Genomic DNA, 25,256 nt, shown 5'->3' with positions numbered 1-25,256 from the left:
AGAGTTACTCAAAAAGAAGACATGACTGATAAGACTAGTGAACTATGGTAAAAAAAATAAATGATAGCACGACCTTTTTTTCCTATTTTTTTTTAACTTCTAAAGCTCAATTTTATTTATCATAATGCTGTAGAATGTACTAGTAAATRTTCTGCCACGTATTTTGCAAAAATAATTAAATATCAATAATACAGCAATTCAATCAACTCTTTTCTGTTAAATTTTAGTTGAAGTGGTGGGAGTTGAAGAGGGGCAGCATTTATTTATTTTGTTTGGATTTTTTGGCAAATGCAGTTTATAAAACATGTAGATTAGTGCAACCCTACTCTATGCTTCACCCTTACTGCTTAAAGTTTGTGAACTACAAAATTTACTTACATAAAGTAATTAGCTTAAAGTAATTAGTAATAGGCTAGAGAAAGTAAGATGTAGATGAACTGTTTGGCCTAGATTGCAGGTTTCAATGTCATGGCTGAATTAGATAAGAATTCATACTCCATAATGCTGAACTCTAATGAGATTTTATCCATCCCAAAAAAATGAGCAGTTGATTTGGTAAGATATGTGGTCACTGCTGCTGAACAGCTATTGTAGGTTTTGCTTCCTCTACGATTGTATCTGAATAGAACTACAACCCAGGCTAATAAATGGGCTAAAGTCTGACACACCATTATTTATATAAAATTGAGATATTTGGATTTATTACTTTGATTTTAGTTCAACAATATAGTTAAAAAAAAAAACTGTTGTGGTATTCACCACATCTCTGTATACAAACACAGTAAACAAGTTAATATAATGCATTATATTATACCTTAATATAGAAAGCATGTTAATAAAATCTGTATCTTGCACTAGGTAGACAAAAGCATTTAAATTAAAATCTTTCTGAATCTGGTAATTAAGGCAAGCTGCTTAATACAAAATGCARAAATACACAATCAGTTTAATTTATTCATGTGTATGTTTCATCTATCCTTCTAAATTAGACATCACTATAGTTGTGGACTAATGAATAGTGAATTCATTAATTTATTTAATTTTCTTCAGGAAATCTGTGCTTCTAGTGAAAAAAATCTTCAATCCTGAGTCTTTGGGTCTGTAAGTATGTGCCACTTTATATACTGTTCTTTGAGGAGTTAAATATACTGCTATCCCAAGATACTATTGTTCCACTTTCTATTTGTCACTTGTTTACATTACTTTTTCCTGGCTTTCACTCTGAACAAGCAAGTAATTGCACATCAGTAAATGCAGCAATGTATAACTTCAGAAATTACAGAAACAGTTGAGTGATTACCACACTTCTGAATTTTTCATGCATCGTGACTTACTTCRCTAGAAATACAACACACACATTCCCAGCAAGTTATTACCGTGATTTGAACACATAACCGATTTCACATAATTTGGAATTATTAAAAAGACTTCTGTAAACATTCTTAAGTTCAATTGTATGCTTGAAGCATTTGTTAAAAGCTCCTTAAGAACCATTATAATTGAAATAACAGTTTCAAACAGAAACAATTAAAGGATTTGCAAATTAATCTATAAACCAATGCCACTTACTCCAGCTAATGTTCTATTAATATGTTCAGTTATACAGTCTTTGTATAACTCACACTTGGCCTTTGGATTTTCTGTAGAAATTAAAAAGAAAATGATTATTTTAATTCAATAGTCAATATATGCTCATATTAAAAGCCTTTCTTTAACTAATCCCCCAAACCACCAGCATTCTGAATTTATGCACATAAAATGCAGCACTCCAATCTCAAACTTCAACTACAAAGACCTTATCTTGAGCACAGATACTGTTTGTACAATACTGAAACACCACTGAACTGGACTAGAATATTTTTATTATGTCTTTGGTAGAGTTTGACCCCTTTTCTTGGGACTTCTACCAGGGTAGTTAAGAGAAGGTTTGACTTTACAGAGTGGCACATGCATCTGAACAGCTATGAGGAGGTACCCATTTTTCAGAATGGATGTCATCACACTGTTTAGCAAAGATACATTTATAAAAACATTCTATTCTGAGGAAACGTAGCTGTGACTGCCTTGCCTCTTTTCATGTCTTGCTGATTAATCTAACTGAAGATAAAGAGACACTGGTGGGTTTCTCAGAAGATGTAGCTCTATAATAACACATAAACCTTTATAATATCATGTACCTTGGCAGGAAGTACCATCATTTGGCTTAAACTGCAATTTTCCTGTGGATGGTTGATAACCTTCCTTACAGGCGCAGTTATACCCTCCATCCACATTTTCACATTTTGCATGATCTCCACAGGCAACAGTTCCTTCCTTGCTGCACTCATCTACATCTGCAAATATYGTAAGAAATTGAATTTTTTATTAAGTATTTACAGACTAACACCTTGCTGCTTTGTTGATAATAGCCCTGCACACTGCAAGCAATTTCACAATAAAATTTCATGGAAGAAAAAAAGGCAAAAACTAGAAAGGCAAACTTAATGGCAAAACATCTGCCAATTATGTTACGTAGGAATTAGCAGGATAAATCATAATTGATATTATATAGTAATAAAAGTGATGGTATAAAAATATTATTGCATTGTTCATGTTTTAAAAGCATGAGTTTAAATATTAATTTTGTCATAACAAAATACTCGGCATGATGCAAATCATCTGAAATCCATTTTCTAGAGATTAGACTAAATAGATTTTCTCAGCCTTACTATTCAGTTAGAAAAGAGAAAGAAAACTGCAGCCTTTTCTTTTAAGTCACAGCCTTAAAAAGATGCTTCAARAGATCATTCTACCCATCTGGTTAATCTAAGATTTAAGCTCTATGCCCTTTAAAGTACTTGGCAAGTCTTTTTTTTTTTTTAATCCACAGTTAAATTACATTTCCCTAAAATAGCTTTTGTCCTTCTAAATAATTTGCTGTTAGGTAGATAGGTTCAGTAACTGAGTGGGACACAGTCTACACGTAAAAATGATGAATTCCAGTAAAGGAATTCATGAATTGATCAGTTTAGGGGGGTAGGGCACTAACTCCTTGGCTGGAGTGGGGAATAATTTGCATAATTTGTTTGGCTGAAGATAGAGATCAAATAACTCAATAGATTCACTGGAGAAAGTAAACTGGGAAAAATACCAAAGAATTCTGAAGAACAGAGTAATGGGCTGTGAAATGCTGTGCTGGAAAGGAGTCAAAAAAAAGTGAACAGGTTTGGGATAGGTATATCTGAAAAAAAGAACTGAAGAATGAAGAAATGAAATATGAGTAGCTTTAAAGGAACAGGATGAAGTGGGATGACAATTAATTTGAGAGAGAAACGGGGCAAAAGTAGGCCTAATGCACTGATTATTGGAGGCGAATAGCGAGCTGAATTGACAGGAGGGCTTTGTGCAGCCAGAAGGGATTTAAGAACAAAACTAAAAAAATAGATATAGGGGGTTGGAAATGCACCTTTAGCATACAGAATCATTTTTGTACCCTTATTTTGACACAAGATTGTTGGTGGTTTTGGGTATGGGATAAGACAAAAAATAAGCAATAATGTATGAGAAATGTGGAAAAGCACAGAGGAATAAAAATATATACTGCATGTCTGTGGATATATCTAGGGAATATAGAAAGATGTCTGAAGGAGGCCTGAGGGTCCCTCCACCTTTTTCACAGCATTTTGATAAATTAAGTAGAATATTCTTTATTAATGGCAAGACAACCTCCTTACATAATCAAATTAAAGCTTTCTTTTTCTTTTTTCTTCTTTTAATTGGGGCAACTGTAAACGGAATTTGAACTTTTAATGGTGCATCCCAACAACTTCTGCATCCATACACTTTTTTGGTGTTCTATACTTCATTCTCCAGCTTCCTTTCTTCTGTTTGTAATGCTAGAGGCCTTCGTAGGGGTTAAAGAGATGGCTGAGGTTTCACCCCTATCTTTTACATTCCTCTTTGCCTCACTGAGCAGTGGCTTCCATTTACACCTGAGAAGCTGCATTTTAAATGGGTGGTTCAGAAGCTCCAGTTGAAAAGCAGCTCAGATGCTGGCACAGTGAGGGCAAGGAGGGGAGGTAGGTCTCCATCCCACTTGCCACTCTAAACACTGCCATCTCTGCTCTTCATATGGTTAAATGATTTTTATCTGCAATAAAATGGTAGTTTGATTCCCTATTTAATACCCAGAACTGTAGTTTTGCTTCTTCAATGAACTGAGATTTGCATTATCCATATTTGTATAGTTTCTGTGACCTCAACAGTCATAGTCATGTCATAGTTATGGTGTTAACTGTATTATACATCAATGAATCTGGCAAAAGTGGGGAAAAAGAGGGGGAAAAAAAAAGATACAGTGCTACACATAGGTTAATTCATAATTAAATGCCATCATTTAAAGACATAAGGCCAAAGTTCCTACTCTTGGCATTTAAATAACCTCTTGGCATTTAAATAACCTCTTGGCATTTAAATAACCTCTCAAACCAGTAAACTGTAAAGCTCTTTTTGAAACAAGTAGGTGCCTCTCAGTGCCCTGTTGTATAACTCAATGTAACACAGTCAAGCTCTGATTGAATTGAAGTGCAAAGGGTGAAAAACATGACAATACCAGCTTGCATAGCAAGAACACACATCAGCCTTATGYCAGTGATTTCTTTGTCAGCTACACTGAGGACGTATACATCTTAACAAGATATTCTGTATGTAGTACAGAACTAAACCACCAATAAATGACAGCAAGCTTTACTAAAACTTACAATGATTTATAAATATATATTTGAATATATTCCAGATTATCATTGCTAAGCATCAGGTTGTCATGTCATTTACTGTTGCAAGTATTTCAAAATTATGATTATTATGATCATTTGCTTTTCATGAACCTAGTTTGATAAATCATTTGTTTGTCGTTATTGGGCATTTACACAAATTACCCTTCTTTTTTGTAATYATGTCACATATTAATGTAGATTTTAATGAGAAGTAGGATTATCCAAAACAACAGCAGAAACTGAAGCATCAAGTCACATCTCTGGCAATAGGATGGCTATTTAATAGAGGCATTCTATTGAGTATATGCAAATAGACTTTCGGCAGTTGTCCATATGAAATAAGTCCGTATCATGCCTATCTAACTTACTGTTTCCTAGAGAAAAAAAATCTCCTGGATGACAAAATTAAAAAGCAACATGCCTGATCTTGCGAGGTACTAATCARCTTCATACTCCTTTTAAATCAATGAGACTTTCAAGGACAGTCAACAAGAATGCTCCTTTTAAGTTCCTGCTTTGAAATTTGTGCAATAGCTGTAGTTTTTTGTTTCTTTTTGTTTTTCAGTTATTCCTTTTTAAATGATTATGCAATTGTTGGACCACACATGAACAACAGCCTGTCAGTGCTTTCAGCARCCCAATTTGACTGGAACTTTGGGGCTGGTATCTTAAACCATCCACCTTCATCTATGGGGGGGAGCAGGACTGGGCTGCCAAAGCTTACATGAGCTGTCTTTACAGAGAAGAGTCGTGAGCAAAGGTTGACAGATAGCAGCTTTTTAAACAGAAGAGCATTTGCCACAGCTCTGCCAGAAACCAGCCTTTAGTAAAATATTCAAAACAAATCCTGGAGTTGGACTTTAAAGCTTTTATAATAGCGCTGATCAGAAAACAGCATCACTGATGCCACTTAGGCTAGTGTGAAAATAGGTTTATAACCTTTTATTTTATTTTTGTGCTTTGTCATTCCTCATTTACTGCAGCAGGCAAGGAAATTCCAATTAATATACAGGTACTAAGAACAGTTATTATGTTCAGTTTTGCCAATTACTGGATTTTACCTACATCGCTTAGAGTCTTTACCAGTCAGTCAAGACAGCTGATAGCTACATTATACTGTCTGCTTATTAGTAGCTTGTGAGTGATTGGAAAGCCTAATGGCAAAGGATTAGATGTTGCCTCCCAGTGTCTCCATACTGTGGAAGGCAGCAGCATACAAAGTAGAAATGAAAAAGCCCAAGAATGGCACAGGTAAAAAAATTTAGCAGTGTGGCATAACATTGTATCTCATTCACTAYCACACTCTCCCATTACCGAAAAGGACAGGATGGAGAAGAGACATCTTCCCAGTATTCTCAGAAGCAGCTGAGAAAARACTGAAAACCACTAATAGCCTCTTTCTGGAAAGGGCAGAATGGCATGGATGTCATACCTCTGCATTTCTCTTTTCTTCTCCATTTCCTTTCTCTCTCTTTCTGCTCTCTCCTCTTCTACTCTCTTGTTCTGCCTCTCTGTATATTTCATTGCAATCTCTTCCCCTATTCCATGTGAAAATACAATGAAATAATGCTGATCCTCAAACTCAAGAGTTAACATGCTGGCTGGAGTAAAGAAAAACTGACATTTCCTAGAGCTAATACCTCAAGTTGTATCRGGATCCAGGGTTATACTGGATATATTAAAGTGAGTTATACTCACTTTGTTTTTGGAAGATTAATATAATATCCAAAAAGGAGAGAAATATACACATATATACACACAGAGTTTGCAATGGACTCMCACACACAATGATACACCAACACTTGCAAGTCCACATAGGTTTGATGGCATTTGTCTATAAATGAATAGGTTGCATAATGGCACTCTCCACATTTCTACCATGGTATTTTTCAACACTTACTGACTATATGTATACGTACACACAAGTTATATATATTTACTGACATTATACACACACACACACACCCCTCAAAGAAAACTTAAGATAATGTAGAATTAGGGAAAAAATTAGGACATATAAACTTGTGTGGGATGGATGCTTCATAGCTCTGTCATGTAATTTGTACAGGGCACCTTCCACTATGATTATCATGGCAGCTTTGATGTTTGCTTCAGCTGGGTATAGCACAATCTGAATATACTGCTGGCAGATACTTTGGTATAAATCATATCATCTACCTGTAGCAGCAGATATACTGAGTACAAAGTATTATATTCTGGTTAACTGGCAGATAAAGTGGAAAATTAATTGTGGATCAAAAGGTTGTCTTTTGGATTTACTGCTTGGTAAAGTAATGTTTAATGAGGTTTAATGAAATGAGAACATGTAAACCCATGTTTAATGAGAAGAGGTGCCCACAGGTAATTTTTTTATTTCTATTTCAGTGTGAGTTTTGGAACCTCTCAAGGTCTCCCATATAGACTTGAAAAAAAAAAAAAGAGAGAGAGAGAGAGAGAGAGAGAAAAAGAGAGAGACATGAAAAATAAAAATGAATAAGTCTGTCCAATAGAGTAAAAAGGAAAATATAAGAAATTAGAAAGCTAATGGTTAGAAGCTAAAGCGACTCAAGGAACAATCAGAGAAATAACTTTGAAGACAAAAATCAGGAAAAAAAAAAAACACACTTGGATAAGAACCATGAGAATATTTACAGCTCAGTGCTCAGTGTGCTAACAGTCTCAATCCCAGCTAATTTAGGAACGATTCATAGTGCCTGGGTAAAGCAGAGCTCTTTTAGATGGATGTGAGTAAAGGGCAAGAAATGTTGATTAGATCACTTTCTGGCTTAATATGCAGCCATTCTGCTGATATTAAGAGCAGTAAGAAGAGAAGTTGTCAGCACTCACAAGCTCCCAGGAAACATATCTAGAATGAGACACAGTCAGCACAAAGGTGTAAAGGGCAATAGATTTTTCTCATTTTCCCATTCCCTGAGGACTATCACAACATACAGAGAAGATTCAGGTGTTTGAGAGAAAAGAAAAATAGTTACAGTTCTTCCATTCAAAGGAAATCCTGAAGGCTTGCATAGTTGTTCAGAAATCATATTTTCCCAAGAACTTTTCCTCCCCTGTTATCTTGAACATGATCCATCCAACTGCCATGGAAACAGAACCTGATGGATGGCACAGAAGGTAGGATAACTGCTGATCTTGCTCATTACTTTTGATCAGACTTAAAGAATTACCAAAAAAATCCAAATCAAAGCCTCCAATCAAAAGATATTTGAAGCACAGTAAGTCAAATATGTAAATTTTCCTGGTCCAGAACCACATGAATGCACTTTGTCATTCCTCTGTTTTTAGAATATGACCACCTTGCTCCTCATTCAGGGAAACAGTGGCATAAATAAGTGGATTGAGTGTTACTGTTTTAACTTAACTCTACATTGTCTAAATTAGTGACGTGTGGATTAATACTATTACACATGACATGAAGATAAGTGTTATTGAAGTCAGTGACAGTTACAGTGTTTTGAGTAAGAAATGTAGGCCTGAACTGGAATATTAAAACTGTAACAGTCTGAATTACAGGAATTCCATATCCAGACTCCAAACTTCACAAATCTGAAGGTAGCTTGCTAGATTGCTATAATTAATAGAAGCAAAATGAAAAGAGYGACAATTTAGAACTAGCTGACAGACATTAATAACTTACCCACACAGGAGGTTCCATCATTAGGTACAAAACTTTGTTGACCATTGCTGGATTTGAAACCAGGCGCACACATRCAGAAATAACTTCCCACAGTGTTTGTGCAATTGGCATTCTCTCCACAAGGCTGAGTAGCATTTTCACATTCATTATCATCTGTCAAGACATAAGTTATGGAGAAATAATTTTGCATTTACCAGTTGAAGGGGGGAGGAAAAAAAAAAAAAAAACGCAAAAGCTTCATTTGGCCTTGGGTATTTATTTTTTATTTCTGTAAGTTCAGAATGCTGAGCCAGCACTATTAGTATTTGCCTACACACACTTCCCATTGACAAGGAAATAATCAGGTGTTCAGCAACACTCCTCTGCCCTCATTCTGCATGAGTCAAACCAGAAGAAAAGTGACAGGATACTGAAATGCATGTCTTAATGTGATATTCATTTGGAAGAATGGATGAAGTCATGTATATGTTTTCTCATGCTTGAATTTGGTAATTTTTTTGGACTACCAAAAAGGTAATCCTACAGGGTCTTCACAAATCTACAGATAGAGAATTGCCCTGAAAACATGTCTCGGAATTCAGGATTATAGAAAATAGGGCCAAAAGGGACATCAAGAAGTCACCCATTTCATTTCCCAACACCAAAGCAGGATCAAATTTATCTGTCAGTTTAGCTATATTATCTGGCCTGTTCTTGAAGATCTTCTGTGGTATTTCTAAGCATTCTTAGAAAACAGACTGTTAGAAAGCTTGTATTTGAAGATTCATTTCAGACAGTAGGACATTGTTGTTTTCCTTACATCCTTTATTCTTAAGATCATAACTAATGACAACAAACAGATGAACAAGATTCATGGCTTGATCTTTACCTCTCACAGATTGCTATGTAAGTCATTAATTTTGTATCTACAAACTCTTTCACAGGGATAATCCTATGTCTCCAATGACAAGAAAAAAAGGAGTTATGTATGCAGCAGTTTTACGATTATTTCCTCTCTGTATGGCCTCTGCATCTGYTCTTAATGGGAGAGTGAGGATCTGGGTAGTTTGATCAAAGGTTAAATGAAATCATAAACTCATGCATTATACTGTTCAGCCAATCTTCTGCAGAGTCAATAAAACTGTTTTCTGTCTAGAATATCCCAAGATCCCTGCAGTCTATTAAATAATGACTAAACTTGAGAAAAAAAAAATCAAAAGCTGCCTTATCCAGAAACTCTACTTATTAGACTAACATTCACAACACAATACTTCCATCTTTCCAATAGCCCATCTGTTGCCAAAGCGCGTGCGTGCGCACACACACACACAAAAAAAAAACAAAACACACACACACACACACACACTCCAAAGCAAGCATATCAGCTAACAAAACCCTCCCAAACAAAAAGACACTCTCTGAGCAGAGGTCTTTGTTTTCTTTATTCTGAGAAGGGAAGAGAATTAAAGTCTTCCTGAAATCTGCTGGGATTTTATTCTTGTTCTCAAGCAGAAGGTAGTCAGGACATGATAAATGAAAGGAAAGAATTCTAACAGGGAGAGATACAACAATTTATTGCAAAAGATGAATGATTAAGCATGACAGGAAAGAGAAATATGATTTCAGAAGATTGGATGAGTTTCAGAAAGGTGCTTCTGCTTCCTGATGGCCAGTGTTCTCATAAGGTGTTTGCAGAGACAGGATACAGATAACCACAATGTCATGTAAGTTAAGAAAGTGGTAAAAATAAGATACCAAGAGCTGTAAAGTGCAGCAGAAATACATTTCTGCAGTATAACCTAGTCTCAACCCCCAGAATAACTCTGACACAGTGTGTTTTTCAGATTATACCTTTGATGTGATTTTACATGTTACTCAGTTGACTCAGATGCAAATATCAATTCTGAATTGCAACATTCCTCAGGGGAATTTGGGTCAACAGTATCAAATGGATTACACTCATTATAACTAAAGTTGTATGTAATTTAATGAAGAATCCAAGTATGAAAGCACTTTGCCAACACATACCAACAATATTTATTTTGCAGCTTTGGTATTCGTGAAAAAACAGTGGAGAAGGTATATGATTTGGATCTTGGAGAATGCCAAGGTAAACCCAGATTAGCTTCAGTGAAATCATGGATGGGGGCAGGGGAAAGTAGTGGGAATCTAAGCTGAGCCCAGGAAAATAACCATTCCTGTCTGGCAGGTGGCAGTCTAGGGACGAGGCCCAGAACACTTTGCAGATCCTTGCAGTGAGTTCCACTTGACTAAATGTCATTTTTTGTGTGTTTGACTGCACTGCAATCCCAATTTGCTCTAGGACCCTGGCATTTCAACAGGAAATAAGAGTAGACTATCCTGTGCTAGCTGCTAAGTAAACTTGGTCTTGAGAAATTGTATTGTAGTTCCTAGAAAACAATATGCATAGACTTTGGAAAGCACATRGGATTGAAGTCATGAAAGAACAGAAATGGAATGACGCTGCAGCCCTTCAGTGTAGGGACAATAACAGCTGAGGAGATAAAAGCTACAGGCTTATACAAATAGAAAACCAAAATCTTGTTTGTTTTTTCTAGGAGCTCAAGTGTAAGTATCACGGTCCTCAAAACTATTACCATTCTCAGGTGACCCAAAGAGCATTCAGCAGCATTAAAATGACTCATGAGATGGTCATTAATAAAATCTTTAGTTTTGCCTAATTAACTTTACTAGGTTACTGTTGGTGTTACACACATTTATAGTGTCTGTAAAGTTTTTAACAGTGACTATATCATCCTAAAAGGCTTGTCTACTCTGAGAACCTTCAGGAAAGTGTCCTGACTCCCTTTCCTTTTCTGAAGGGAAACAAATCTTTTATAACTAGCTTACAAAACTAGCTTTTTTTGTCACCTAGCCTGATGGGCTAAATCAACAAGGAATTTGAGGTTGCATGCACCAGACACTACAGGGACTTTCTTGCTGGATTTTGTTCAAGAGTAGCCTATACATAACAAGTAATAGAATATTTGCTTAGTCTGTTCCACCAAGCAGTGGCTTGGGGACTTTTGTAAATTGTTTTTTAAATCTAAGTAATAGAGCTGGAAGTAGCAGGATAGAAGCAAGAATAGCAGTTATGCATGTGCACCAGATAAAACACAGGAATGAATCTGCATATGGTAAGAGTTAAGCACATGCTTAACTGCTTCACTGGCTTGAAACCAAAGACTCGGGCAGGATTAGCATTTTTARCAGAGAAACATGATGGTTCACTCTGCAGTGCTCTCATTAATAACTACAGATCACTGTTTCTTATCATGCTAAGGGCTTTTTCTCTATTTTATAGTTAATATGTTCATTGTACAATAGCAACAATTAGGCACRGTGCTAGAAGCAGAAGATTAGTTCAAACTGTCCCATTTACGATATCACAGAATCAGTAAGGTTGGAAGGGACCTCTGGAGATCATCTAGTCCAACCCCCCTGCTCAAACAGGGTCACCTARAGCATGTTGCATCCAKGCAGGCCTTGAATATCTCCAGAGAAGGAGACTCCACAACCTTTCTGGGCAACCTGCTCCAGTGCTGTCACTCCCAGGAAGAAAGTTCTTCCTCATATTCAGGTGGAACTTCCTGTGGTTCAGTTTGTGCCTGTTATCTCTTGTCCTGTCACATGGGACAACTGAAAAGAGTTTAGCCTCATCTCCTTGATACCCTCCCTTTGGGTACTTATAGACATTGATAAGATCCCCCCTCAGTCTTCTCTTCTCCAGGCTAAAGATCTAGACAAATGTAATAAAAAACATCCCTTTTAAATAAAGAAATACAGAAATGTATAGAGTAAGTGAAAATTACATCACATTCAAAAATGGCAGAAGTTGTATCCCATTTCACAAAACTGATAATATGGTGCTTAGAACACAAAACTAAACCCAGCACATCTTTACTATGGTGTAAGATTCCTAGACACCAACTGTATTTGCAAGGATGCATAGTATAATAATTTGAAAAACCATGAGAACATTTAAAAATAAAATTAGTAGCTTATATAGCAAGAATGTATATCTTAGAGTTAAATTCATAAAGAACTTTCATTTCATTGTTCCCATGATTTAATATAATCCTGAGAAGACCATGCTGGGTTATACCTTACTGGATCAGAGGCCCAGGGTGATGCTCATGATGGAATACTACCAGGTTAGTAAGAAAGGCAAGTAAAGAACAAGTTTAAGGGAAGAAAAAAGGNAAAAAAAAAAAAAAAAAAAAAAAAAAAAAAAAAAAAAAAAAAAAAAAAAAAAAAAAAAAAAAAAAAAAAAAAAAAAAAAAAAGAAGTTCTATATACACTTTGACTAGATGCACTTAAACTACCTAGCTTCACTTGTAAAAATATTTTACAAGGTCAAAAATGACAACAAAAGTATCTTTAAGTTCTTTACATAGTCACCACACTGAACTGCTATGTGAAGAAAAATTCAATGTGAAGCCCAGGAGTATAAAGATATTTTCCAACTTCTCACATAATTTATAGTATTGTTAGCTATGTGGTTTAAGGGGAGCAAGGAAAAAAAAAAAGCAAGATTTAAAGATTGGAAAAATATTTGATACAAAATTTCCTAACTATCAAAGGATAGTTTAAATCACAGCAAGTGTATAATCTACCTGCTTTGTTGCTACCCAATATAATTATGGTATGTGCATTCACTGCTGGCAGAGATACCCATTGAACACTGCAGGCAGTATTTCAGGAATGTACACTCTTTTAAAGATTATTTTTTCAGTTACTGATGAAAATTCAGATACTTTTACAAACAAGATTGCAGTATTACCATTTAGCCATAATAATAAACCTTGTCATTTGGCCAATCACATCTATTTGCTATAGATCTACTGAATAGCTGATTTGTCTTAAAAACTCCTTTTTTCTTAAATAGCAATTTAGCCATCATATCTGGTTTGCTCTCAAAAATCTTGTCATTAAAAAAAAATCACAATGGGAGGAAACTCATGAATAATGTCATAGGAAATAAACAGCCTGAAGAAGGGTGGATATAGGGATATGTATGCAGGCGGATGTGAATATGGTTAGTATGTTTACTTGATACAGGTATGAATTAAAACTGATTCTCCATCCTCACCTTGAAAATGCAACTACTAGGTATTTTGCTGTGCATAAATGCATTTACAGTTAAACAAAATCAGTTATTAGTTGCATGTAACCATTTCTCTGGTAGTTTTGAGAAACTGTATAAGGACATTCTAAAACAAAAGCATCTGAAGGGCTGATACACAGCTTTTCAGACTGCTTTTTGAATTGACAGGATGGTGTTTCTCTGTTAAAACTGCATGTGTTCATTAATCTGGAAACTGAATTTTGGGTTAGAATTGAGCAACCTGACTCAGAAGTTCAAATATTAATGTAGTTTTCCCCAACCACAGAGGACCATGAATTGGGTCCAGAGTTTGTATAAACACTTTCACATCAGGCAACATTGTTCACTGTTAAATAAAATCTGTATTGATTTCATTTTGCATTGATAGAAATTTTTCCATAGATAACATTCTTTTAAAAGGAAATTTTAAATCATATATGAAATGCAAGTTATAGCTCAAAAGAATAATTCATAGACTTTAGGACCATGATGTTATTGGAAAATAGAAGAATCTAAGATTTTAGAGGAAAAAAAATGTATAGACCAAGTTTCTTCCACCATATTCTGTATGCTTTCAAAAAATGCAACTTTTACCTTGTCATATACTCTTGTAATATTAGGTGGATATTAAAATTATGATCTCTGATAGGAAAAACTCTGGGATAACTACAGATACAAGATGATGACTTCATTCATTATTAGTATGACAGAAGCATGACAGAACTCTTTGAATTGTCAATTTTAGTTGTAGGGTTTATTTTGTAATACTATTTTCATGTTTTAAATGAGGGAAACCTTTTATGGCAATGGAGTTAGCCAAACTACCTTGAAGGATTTCCATTGCACTGAGCACATCACTACGCTAGACTCTAGCATGATATGAGGACATGAAATATGAAGACTTAGTTGGGGGGTAAAACCTGTCATTAATTCAGTCACACAGAAGTGCTATTTTTTTCTTCTTATAAATTCTGAAGTAAACAACTTCTTCCTTCACCTCTAATAAGATAGATTGCAATCACGTAAATTAAACAGAGTAATCTGGGTGTTTTCAGTCCTCACTGAATAACATTTTTGTAGAAGCGAAATCTCATAGCCCAGAACATATTCTGTAATATCTGGCATTCATTGAATTAAACTGATAGCAGTAAGGCTGATGATCTTTACTAAGTGAAAAGGTGACCTGAGATAAAAACTAGCAATGCTGRACCTGGAGTTTGGTCATTGGATACAGCCAGTTGGAGGCAACTCACACAGTGGAATAACCCACAGGTGCAGGACATGGCCACTGAGGAGCATGCCACCCGGAAAGTTTGCCCTGGAGCCACATGGCCTGGAGGCTCAGCATGGGACATCCGGGCACCAGGCTGCTCTGAAGAGAAGCTGGAATTCCTTTAAGTCTTGGATCAAGATCTTCCAGTTAGACCTACATCTCCCAAGACGAGGGCCTTAGCTACAGAGAGACCGCTCAGGATTTTCATTCTCCTGCCTCTCTGATAGGGGCTATACTCCTGGTTCCCAACATGAGATGATCTATAGATGCTTTGTGGACAGGGTTCTGACCTGGATACCCAGGCCAGGCTGGCCAGAAAGCCAGGTTTCCTAGGGAAGCAGAAATCTGCCTGTTACAGGTGAACTCTTTTGACACCACAACATTTTGGAGAAACATTTTAATGAATTAAGGACACCTAAGCAGAGCTCAAGTTTGACAGGCTGAGTTCTCTCAAAGCCACACCTGAACAAGCAGAGCAGTGATTTTTATAAGCTTAACGCATACTCCGTGCTAAGGACTATAATAAACAACTCATACAGAGGCCATTACTGTATATTAGAATACATTTGCAACTTCAGTTTATTCCCCAGATGACATAAAAGGCAGCAATTAAAATAGCAACAATTAATTTTACCCTGATCTGGGCCTTTTGAAACCAAAGCTGGAGGCCTCTGGGGCACACCTGTCCATCAAGAATGGCAGTGGCAGCACAGGGCTGGGGACCAGCATCAGTCCCAGTAGTCTGAGAAGTGGACAGCACTGGGTAGGAAGGAAACGCAGCCAGAGCGGCTGGGGAATACACTGATTCATTGCATCCGGCTGTTCTCTTTCGACAGCAGCCTCGGCTGCCAAAGTTGCTATGGAGCCCCTGGGGGAAACTAAAACTACCCTTCCCTAGTGTAACCCCCATGAGGGAACCGTGCTTGAAGTGCCTCACTTAACCCCTCAAAAGCAAGGAAATGAAAGGCTTCCTGTAAAACAAATTCCAGCGCTGCTCACCCTGCTGTGCTTAGCTTGTCTGGAGGTCTCAGAACAGTGGGCGATCTTACATACATTACTTCTGTGCTGCAGGACTGTGACTCTACAGCCATAACAGCCTGAGCTAAGAACAGCAATACCATTAACAACTTCGCCTTTCCTTGCGATTTGTTTCCTTTAATGGTAATTTAATACAATTTGTTTATGATTCTCCAAAGATTCAGCATTCAGAATCATTCAGCATTCAGAAGCATTCAGTTTGGTCTAAATCAGCACGAAAGAGCAGATGCTTAGACAAACCACTTGAGATTGCAGAACTGGGCTGGAAATCACATTTAAATATGAATTGCTTTTATAATGGGCCCGATTCATCTTTGTCCTACGCCAGGGCAGGGGATCATTCAGTTGCTGCATAAGAAATCTTGCCACTGAAGGCTCTGTGCTGCTAGATTTTCATAACTCTCTATYGCTTTGTAAGAGCCCTTTGCAACATCTCTCTGGATATTTTTACAGCTTGCCAGAAGCATTTAACTGGTTTAAACTTGAGGGGTCTGCAGCCTAGCTGGACCCCTAAAAGTCCTTGGATAAGCAAAAAAGTATTTTATCTCACATTCTTCACAGGCTATGTGTATAGGTAGAGATGGTTGGAGAACAGCAGTTCTTACATGTCTGCTTGAGCTAAAGGGTCTCGCACACACACAAAAATTCCAATAGACCCAGTTTGAGGAAGAGGGCAGAACAGTCCATAAAAAGGAGACATGTTCCTACACATCCAAATGCACAGGCTGAGTTTATTGAGAAACAGGACAAGGTTTGAAGAGATTGATATATTATACAAACTGCTTCCTTCAGCTCTTCCTAGAATTTTCAGGCATTATAAATTAAACATGACAAAYATTTACTACTGGGTAAGCACCAGTGAGGAGATTGTCATTTGTTTAGCCACACTGAACAAGCTGCCTTTTCAATGCTTATATAGTATCAGAGAGAAAAATCTATAATTTGTGACCAGTCATATGTGAGGAATAGAATAAGAATAAAAGGATCTTTAAAAACACTAGTCCTTGCCCAGAAACAAAGAACTCACCTACCCCAGCAACCACAGGAACTTGCGAGCAAAGAAAAAGTGCTGATTAGGGAAAATAGAGGGAAAGGAGAATAGCTGCTGAGAGGCCCTGTCCTACCTTTTCCCCAGCACTGGCTCCCCTCTTTTTGTAGGGGCCAGGAAACTAYGTGCAATGTGAGGACAGCAGCAACACACTCCCACCCTCCTCCTGAGGGGAGGGCTCAGGAGTGCACCAGGGGGATATCTCCACTGAAGCTGTCTTGCTGTAATTTTGTAGGGAGCTTCAGCTGGGTGTACAAACCCAAAATTAATTTTTTGTTGTCTGGGTAACACTCCTGCCTTGGCTGGAACATGAGGGGAAATGCTTATGAAGATTTACTCCTCCTATCACAGGGGAGGAGTTGGAGCTGACCAGACATCCCCTATTGACCTGGATAAGCTGGGTCTCATGACACCTGTCAAGTGGTGGGTGAAGAGCAGAACCCAGAACCTCAGAGCTGGGCACGAGGGACCAGGAGCTGCCACTCACTCTTAAGGGAAGCGGATCGTGACCTCCTTGCACCTGGAGCATGCTAGGCTTCCCTTCCTGACTTCCCCCCAGGAATTTGACATCAATTCATACCAGCTGAGCACCTGGCTTGATGAGTTGTTAGAGTGCAACACTAAGGAAGGACTGTAATTGTCAGAGACAGTGAGGAGTCACAGCTAAAATGGAAAAATCCAGGTTGGGTGAACTGCTTGAGTGCTCAGCCTGACTTTGGATACAAAGAATAATGACCAGATATATTCTCTGAAAAACAGAACTACCAMCACTGAATAGAAGGGGATAAAACAATAATCTCATTTACAGTTCAAGTCACATGCAGCTTCCGGTTAGCCATACAATGAACTTAAATAACCGAAGGTTCACATCTGACAGGATGTGAAGAAGAGACGTCACCACTCAGATCTAAACACTTTGGTCTCAAGCAAGAGATAAGAGTGAGGGAAAACAGCTTAGCAAACAGTTTGATTAAAGACGGGGGGGAAGAAAGCCAGGCAACACTCTCCCAGATTTCAAAACAAGAGGAAGATATTTATTCAGACTGTGAACAACACAGCCAGGAAACACATCACCACATTATGGCTTACATATGCAAACTGTTGTGGTGCCATTATGGTACGGGTAAGCAAGATGTGAAAAAGAGGGTGAGACACAACCCAGCTTGCATGAGGCAGAGGAATGTTAAGCATTAGATAATGAGCTTTATCTAACACACTACAAACATGTAGTAAAGGCTTTGATCAGGAATAGCCGTTCTATGTTGGGATATGAACTTATCTTTTATTCATAGAGGACTAAATCCTGGAATGCTTCTGAAGTCTTCTTAAATGCCACACGGCAACAGAAACAGTATTTTGGCTGCACCAGGGGAGCTGGGATTGGAAGCACTAAAGTGCCTGTGGAGGATTTTCATGGATCTGCTACAGGAGCTCTTCACTGGAGCACAGAAGACAGTTTCAAGTATTTAATACCAGCTACACTGGGAGGCATGCGAGTTCACTCTGCAGACCATATGGTGATGAACATGAACGAGAATGTATATGGAGCTCTGTAAACATTTCTACAGGAACTGTTCAGATACATAAAGCAAGGTGTATACTTAGATGTACTTTTAATTGGAGTTGGCTGGAAGCACTGACTGCCATTTTGTTTGGAGTGGTTCATATTATCGAGCCGGGAGCCAGAAATTGAGATCCAAACGCTAAATTCTTCCCTTGAGTTGGGAGACAGGTGTGTTTCAACTAGAGGGGAAATTCAGGTTCATCTCTACCTACTTTCGAAGAAAGTTTTTCTTCAGTTGACCTACCCTGTCACTCCTTGTAGAAGGCTCTGAAATAGCAGGGTTGCTTCTGCATTGACTTCTGAGGCAGCAGAGTAACAAATATGAGTATTTTGCTTACATGTTTGAAAAGTCTATTTCTTTAATGGGGCCTGACCTCAAACTCACCAGTGTCAGAAGAGTGGCTGCTATGAACTTTTGCTTTTACAGACACAAGACTCATGGAGAGAAATCTTGCAAAGAACGCAAGGAAAGAATGAAAAAAAAAAAAAAAAAAAAACACACATTGCTCCTCCTTTCCTCACCCCAAACAGATCTGGTTTCCAAGACTGAATGTCAACATTGTAGCAAGCACCCTGTGTCAAACTTACTACTTGAAGGTTTGACAAAATGCAACTGAGACACCAGTTTCTTGGTTTGCCTCCACTGAAAACWCTGAATTAAGGTGAAGTGCAGCTAAACTGGAATATGCTGGATTTGAAGTGCCAGTGTACAGGTATCAATGTTTTCCTCAGTGCTACCAGTGCAAGGGTTTTAGAACTTCCCTGTTACAAAGTAAGTTATTCTCAACTCAATTTTAATTTTTGCTGCCAACTCACTTGTTTTCACTAAAATTCATCTTTTCAGTTAGAAGTAAAACAACGTATCCACAACCAGAGAACACTTTTGCTGAAAGGAAAGTGAGCAGCACAGCAGTCCACTACCSAGAAGGATTTGCTGGTGGAAAGCAATGCCCCCTGCTGAACCGAATATGCAGTCCAAATAAAAATACCACTTCAACACTAGATCAGTATTTTCTCTTTTTAAAAACTATAACCAGACAACTTCTCCATTGTAATTTCTTACAGACTTCCTGTCTCATTTTCCATTTACTACAGTGCTGATTCTATGCAGCATTATAAAATTATATTATTTAACCCTTCCTTCAATTTACATAAATGCTATGCTTTCTATATACACATATCCTCATCTATACTATTGAAGACTGACTACTGCTATGGGAGTATTTAGAAAAGTCAGACTCAAAATTGGTGTTCAGCTCCTGATGTACCCAGTTCTTGTTATTTCCTACACATGAAATTTTCATAAATGAGTGTTGAACTCTAAGCCAAGATAAATAATCTTGGTAGGGCATATTCTAGTATTAGGCTAAATCCAAACCTTCTTTTGCATATTTTAGCAGAAGCTTTAAACCTATCCCTTCAGAGGGAACAGTTCACCACTAGCTGCAAAGAACTTATACACTATTATGCACAAGATCTTGGGATCCATTTGAACTGCATCCAGTACAAGTTAAGTGCACCTAAAACAGCATTATAAACATATCAGGATCACTCTGTCCATGCCTAATGCCCAACAATTCCTTAATGGATGTCCCCTACAGCCAGTTAGACAGGGTACATCACTCAGAGGTCTTCATTGCTCGCTGGTGTCTTAATGTCCCATCCAACAGCAGGTGAAATATAAAGCTGGAAGTCAGAAGGAACATGAGCTCCTAGCTCTCATGTAAGAAGACTGCCTTCCTGGCCTTGAGAAGATGGAAAACAATCAGTTTACATTTACCACTTTAGCTGTGTTTTGGAAAGGAAAAGAAAAACTGAACTCCACCAAAAATATTTTGCCAAATCGTTTATATAAAATTATTTAAGAGCTTTGGTAGGAAGCCTCTATTTGTGCAAGAAAAAAACCCTTATGTAGTGAGGACAACTGTGCTCAGTGTTTAAGTAGAACTCCCTATATATGTTCTTGCATTTGCTGCTTAAAAACAGATGGTAGCCCAAGAAGTAGAGGTGTCATTGTATGTTACCTTCAATAAATTGTGTCTTCAATAAATTGTGTTTTCAAAAATAATTTACTGTTACATATCTGAAGCAATATTTAAAACATCTCTTGCTTTTAGCTTTTCTGTGTTATGTTCCATTTTGGATTAAAAAAAGAACAAAAAAGATGTGGTAAAATTCCTTTAAAGTAGTAATTGCTCAAATAACATGGAAAGCCATAAAACAGTGGCTTCCAGGAGAAACTACAGGAGAAACTTCATTTCCATTGTGGAACAGTATTCATTGATTTCTGAAACCACAGWCTAATTATACTCAGAGTGGAGAAAGTACTTGAAGGAGTCTACTCTGTGCAGTCTACTCTGTGCATCAGAGACATTGAGTTCATGATGTACTTTTGTAAAATCCAAGTTATAGTTCTAAGGACAAGAGTAGCTTGATTAAATTTGATTGCCAGTACTACTCAGGAGGTTAGATGAGGTGACCTAATACTAGTCTGTGAGATGCATGAACCTACACTGCTCTGTCTAGGTTAATATCAAGGTTAGCTCATTAAAAGAAAAAACTCCAACAGAGAATGACATCCATATTTTAAGTTTTCAATGCCTATTTCATTCTTTCTCAAATTACCTGTGATCAAATTACACAGGAACTACATATCTTCTACACTGTCTCACATGGTTTTTACACGACCTGGTGRCAAACTGCTTTTTAATATTATCTCTGTTTGTAAGTTATCCCATTTAAATGCTCTGGAATTCAATAGTTTCACTACTGGATAATGGACTAATTCACAAAAGGAAATCATTTCAGTCTATAACTGARAAAAGCCATTAATTACTGGAAAGTGTCCAGTCTCCAAACCTGAAAATATTAAATATGGACAGGCAAGGGAGAGACAATTAGACTGAGGAATTCTATCCAAAGGGAAAACATGCCAGCATTACTTCAGCTACACTAATGACTTCTACGACAATAACCACTCTAAGTATTTCCAGCTACTGTCAACGCTGCAAGTAGTTAACTACATGATGAAAATACCTTAACTGTTACTGACAGTCATATTCTTAGAGACTGACCCCAGCAGTATATTTCTGATAACAAAGGTCACTGTGAAAATAGGTAACTTCTGTTTCTCATCTTCTGATGTGAATTACAGCTAAATATATCGATGCRAATGAAATAAGTTACAGAAGTCAGGAGAGCCAGGTCTACAGTACTGCTCAGGCACTGTTAAAAAACTGCAGATTTAGGGCTACTTGCAGTCATTTTTCCTGTGTAATAGCCAAACTTGATCTTAGTGGAATTTGTTTATTTGAAAATTATACAGCATTCCTCCTCTCTGGCACAACCTCTTCCAAAACCAGACTGCTATTAAGAGAAAAAAAAGAAAAAAAGATTTCATCCTTCTCTGTACAGCTTCGAAGCAATGAGCCTGTATTCTCTTCATACCAAATGGCCTTGTTAGCTCTTTTTGGATTTTTCTTAGTGCACACAATCCAGAAAGCTTTAGTCCRAGTGACAGAATGAGTGAACCCACTCAGCTCCTTAGCAAATTCTAAACGCGAGGATGACTCACTTCATGCTAAAGTGACTCTTCCTTGCTGCCTACACCAACAGCTCTGCTTTTTCATAGTTATTGCCTACTAGTTACAAGTATCCTGTTCATGATCAATGTTTTCTGCATAAGTCTTTTTTTWWAAAAAAAAAAAAAAAATTAGGATGTTTACTCTGAGATACAGAGGCTAAGGACTTTCTTAGCCCAAAGATAAGAAACACTTTTTAAAATGGAAGCATCTCATATTTTTCCTGACAATAAAAGCAATCTACTGCTTGAACAGATGTAATACTTATGCCAGGTTTAAGCATTATTTGCTATTATAAGTCAGAACTGAAAACAGTTAAGTTTATCCATAGCACAACCTGCCACATAAAGTGTTGTTACATGCATTTATGGCTTGGACTATTGACAGGTGGGAGGGTGTAGATAAACTATATAAAAGCTGTATATCCTTTGGCAACTGGAGACAGGTCTCTACAGAACTCAGAGGCAGGTTGTATGGGAAGCAGTAACACTGCCTTAGTTCTCTCCACTAGCCAGGTTAATTAGCTACTTAGGCACAGCAGTGATTAGTTTGGTCATAGCACCGCACTACGTAGCCAAACAGCTTCCTGCTGCTTGCCCTGCCTTGTCTAGCATTGCACCAGGTCATCTCAGAAGACATTAAGAAACAGAGTCCCAGTTACAAACCAGAAAAACCTGCYGCCCCTAGCTGAAGCAAGGGGTGTAATTCACATGCAAAGATGACAGAAGCCACAGAAAAGGAGGACTGCCACAAGGCACTGCATAAAGCAGCACAAAGCATAGCAGATTGCTGCAGACTGACACACTCSGGACCTATCAGGAAGTGAGGTGGCACAGAAAGCCTCACTATGATTATTCCAAATTACAGGTCAGGTCCACACTCAACTGCAAAAGTTCTCCTGTGGCAATGCTAAAACTCCCTCCATCACCCTCAAAAATATAGCTTCATTTTAGTTATTAAAATAAATGATCTCAAAGTGCCTACATCTAAGTTCAAGCACTTTGAAAAGTGTCTTGACTATCAAATTGACTGAACTTCCAGAAGCACTGGATAGATTTCTACAGGATGTTCAATACCCATGAAAATTGGGCTCTTTATTGCATATGTGGAAAAGTACTGCAAGCTTCTATTTGTTATAGAAGAAATTGGTTTAGCAAAAGCAATAGTAAAGACTGTTATTTTTAATTGAGGGAAGCTATTACATCACATATCAAATGTTTTGTTCATTAAAAAAAGTCATTGCCTTTTGTCCTCCTCTCCTGTCTCTAGATGTACTAGCACAGGCAGTTCTATAGGATATCCTTAGTTTTGCTCTGAAAGTCCCAGATCAGTCTGTAGATTCCAGAATAGTTTGATGGAAAAGATTTTCTTCATTCAGATTTGTTGTGATCTTATTATAATTATCATTATTGAAAACAAGACAAGTTTTTAAAGCGGAAAAGGTTTATATTCCAAATGTGAATRCATACTATGCACAGAGAAAAGTAGCCTTTGAAGAACTCTTATTTTCAAACAGCCAAGCTGTGATATATCAAAACACTGGATTAGAACTTAAATTCTTACTCCAGCTGCCTTGTCTCCAAATCAAGCATTGTAAAGTCAATAACCAGGATCTCCTCCTACTGAAAGATCTTGGATAGGGCACAGCTGGAGCCAGGGGAAAGGCACATTGGGGATGGGACAGCAGCACACAGCATTATGAAAAGGGCAACCTCATGCTTTTGAAAGGTTGATATATCTCCAAGGGGCTGACCATGGTTCAAAGGAARGCTTTCCCAGTACTCAAATCCATCCAGGAATTTGAAGAAACTGTCTTAGTGTCCCTTTCCTCCTGACTGGTGACATTTACATTACATCTGCTAAAGGCAAGCAAGAGAACCACCCTGTTAGTCCCAGGAAAGAAAAATGAAAAATTGYTGGAAGTAGATCATCTTTTAAGCCAAATGGTGAGATAACGACAGCTTTCTTGTGGAGCAATGAGTTTCTCCAGAACTTCATTTGGTGCCTGTTTTAGCCAAAAGCTGCAGCATTGTGTTATTTTGTATTTAAACATATCCTACTCTAACAAGCCACTGAAGTATTGATAGTCTTATTTTTATTGCAGAGAGTACTTTGATCTAGATGCCAGAAGAGGTCAATACAAGAACCTCAGTTAGAGTTGTTTATATACAACATACAATGCAAATAAGTGAATGTGGCAAGGACATTCCAGGCAGATTAAATAAGGCGATGTTTTCTAGTTCTATTTAATGTTTTTACTGACCATTGTGTGAGCAGTGTCTATGAAATCCAATGAAATTCCCTTGCTTAAGTGCTTTCTTCCCCCTCCCAAGAAAGAGTGTTTCGTCAACCACAGCCCAGAAGGGCTCTGTTGTAGGATAGCTGTGGCCTGGCGTGCCAACAAAAGGAGGCTGAGGACATCTGGATGCCCTATCTACACAATGGGCAGTGATGACAGCCATTTTATTAGCTGAGATATTGTTACGCTCATCAGATAAAACAGTGTGTTTTCTTGCTTTGATGTTTTCTGTCATTATAGTGGAGCTGTCTGTTCCAGCTGCATATTTAAAGAATGGCTGCAGTGGCAGCTTATGTTCCTTAACAATAACATTGTCTACAAACATCTCACAACACGAAGCAAGCAGTGTACTAATTGTACTTTATCAGAAGATGGGGAAAAAAAAAAAACAAAAACAAAAACCAAAAAACAGCTTCTGCTGTGGTTATTTCTAGTCAAGACATAACTGCAGAGTCATCTTTCTTTTCTACATTTGTTTCCCAGAGGAAAAAGATCACCAGAAAGCAAGTTTCCTCTGAATGGAAAGCAAACTGAGAAGCCACCCAAAAGTGATTTCAACCATCCCTGTTCTCCTGCCTCCAYATATAGTATTATTAGAGCCATGAAATATTTAGTACATTAAAATAAAACTTTGGGGTAACTATTTATGTTTAAGGCTTCTCCACAATAACTACAACTATTACAGCACTCAGGAATATCTTACTTCCACACGCTTGGTTTGATCAGGCAGATCTCAAAGGCTAACAAAAATCTGTCATGCAGAGCAATATACAAATCCATTTAATTTTCTATTTAAATCCTTCCTGACAGGGTAGACTTTTCTTGAATTCTAAACCAGAAAGTCTGTTAACCAAACTCTGAAGGTGGGTAAGTTTGCCTGTCGACACTGGGCTTATCTGACCACACTGTCACTTGGGCAATAGCTATATGAAGT

At 37.5% G+C, this 25,256-nt stretch overlaps 1 protein-coding gene across 2 annotated transcripts in view; it reads right to left on the bottom strand.

Annotated features, from left to right (window-relative positions):
• Positions 1–25,256, bottom strand: part of ADGRL4 (adhesion G protein-coupled receptor L4) — a 78,644-nt gene that overhangs the window by 29,803 nt on the left and 23,585 nt on the right. Inside the window, exons 3-5 of one of the 2 annotated variants that reach the window (XM_085298144.1) lie at positions 8,413–8,565; positions 2,178–2,333; positions 1,570–1,640 (exon numbers count right to left, since the gene is read on the bottom strand). In XM_085298144.1, the coding sequence (XP_085154270.1) occupies positions 1,570–1,640; positions 2,178–2,333; positions 8,413–8,565 (380 nt within the window). Of the gene's footprint in view, positions 1–1,569; positions 1,641–2,177; positions 2,334–8,412; positions 8,566–25,256 lie in introns of those variants that run through there. The other variant, XM_085298145.1, reaches the window with a different exon arrangement.

The sequence above is a fragment of the Rhea americana genome, unplaced genomic scaffold (genome assembly GCF_003343005.1).
Source record: "Rhea americana isolate MKP2758 unplaced genomic scaffold, rheAme1 scaffold_136, whole genome shotgun sequence".
In the NCBI taxonomy this organism is placed as follows: domain Eukaryota; kingdom Metazoa; phylum Chordata; class Aves; order Rheiformes; family Rheidae; genus Rhea; species Rhea americana.
The sequence above is the reverse complement of the archived record's forward strand: the minus strand, read 5'-3'. Positions and strand labels throughout refer to the sequence as shown.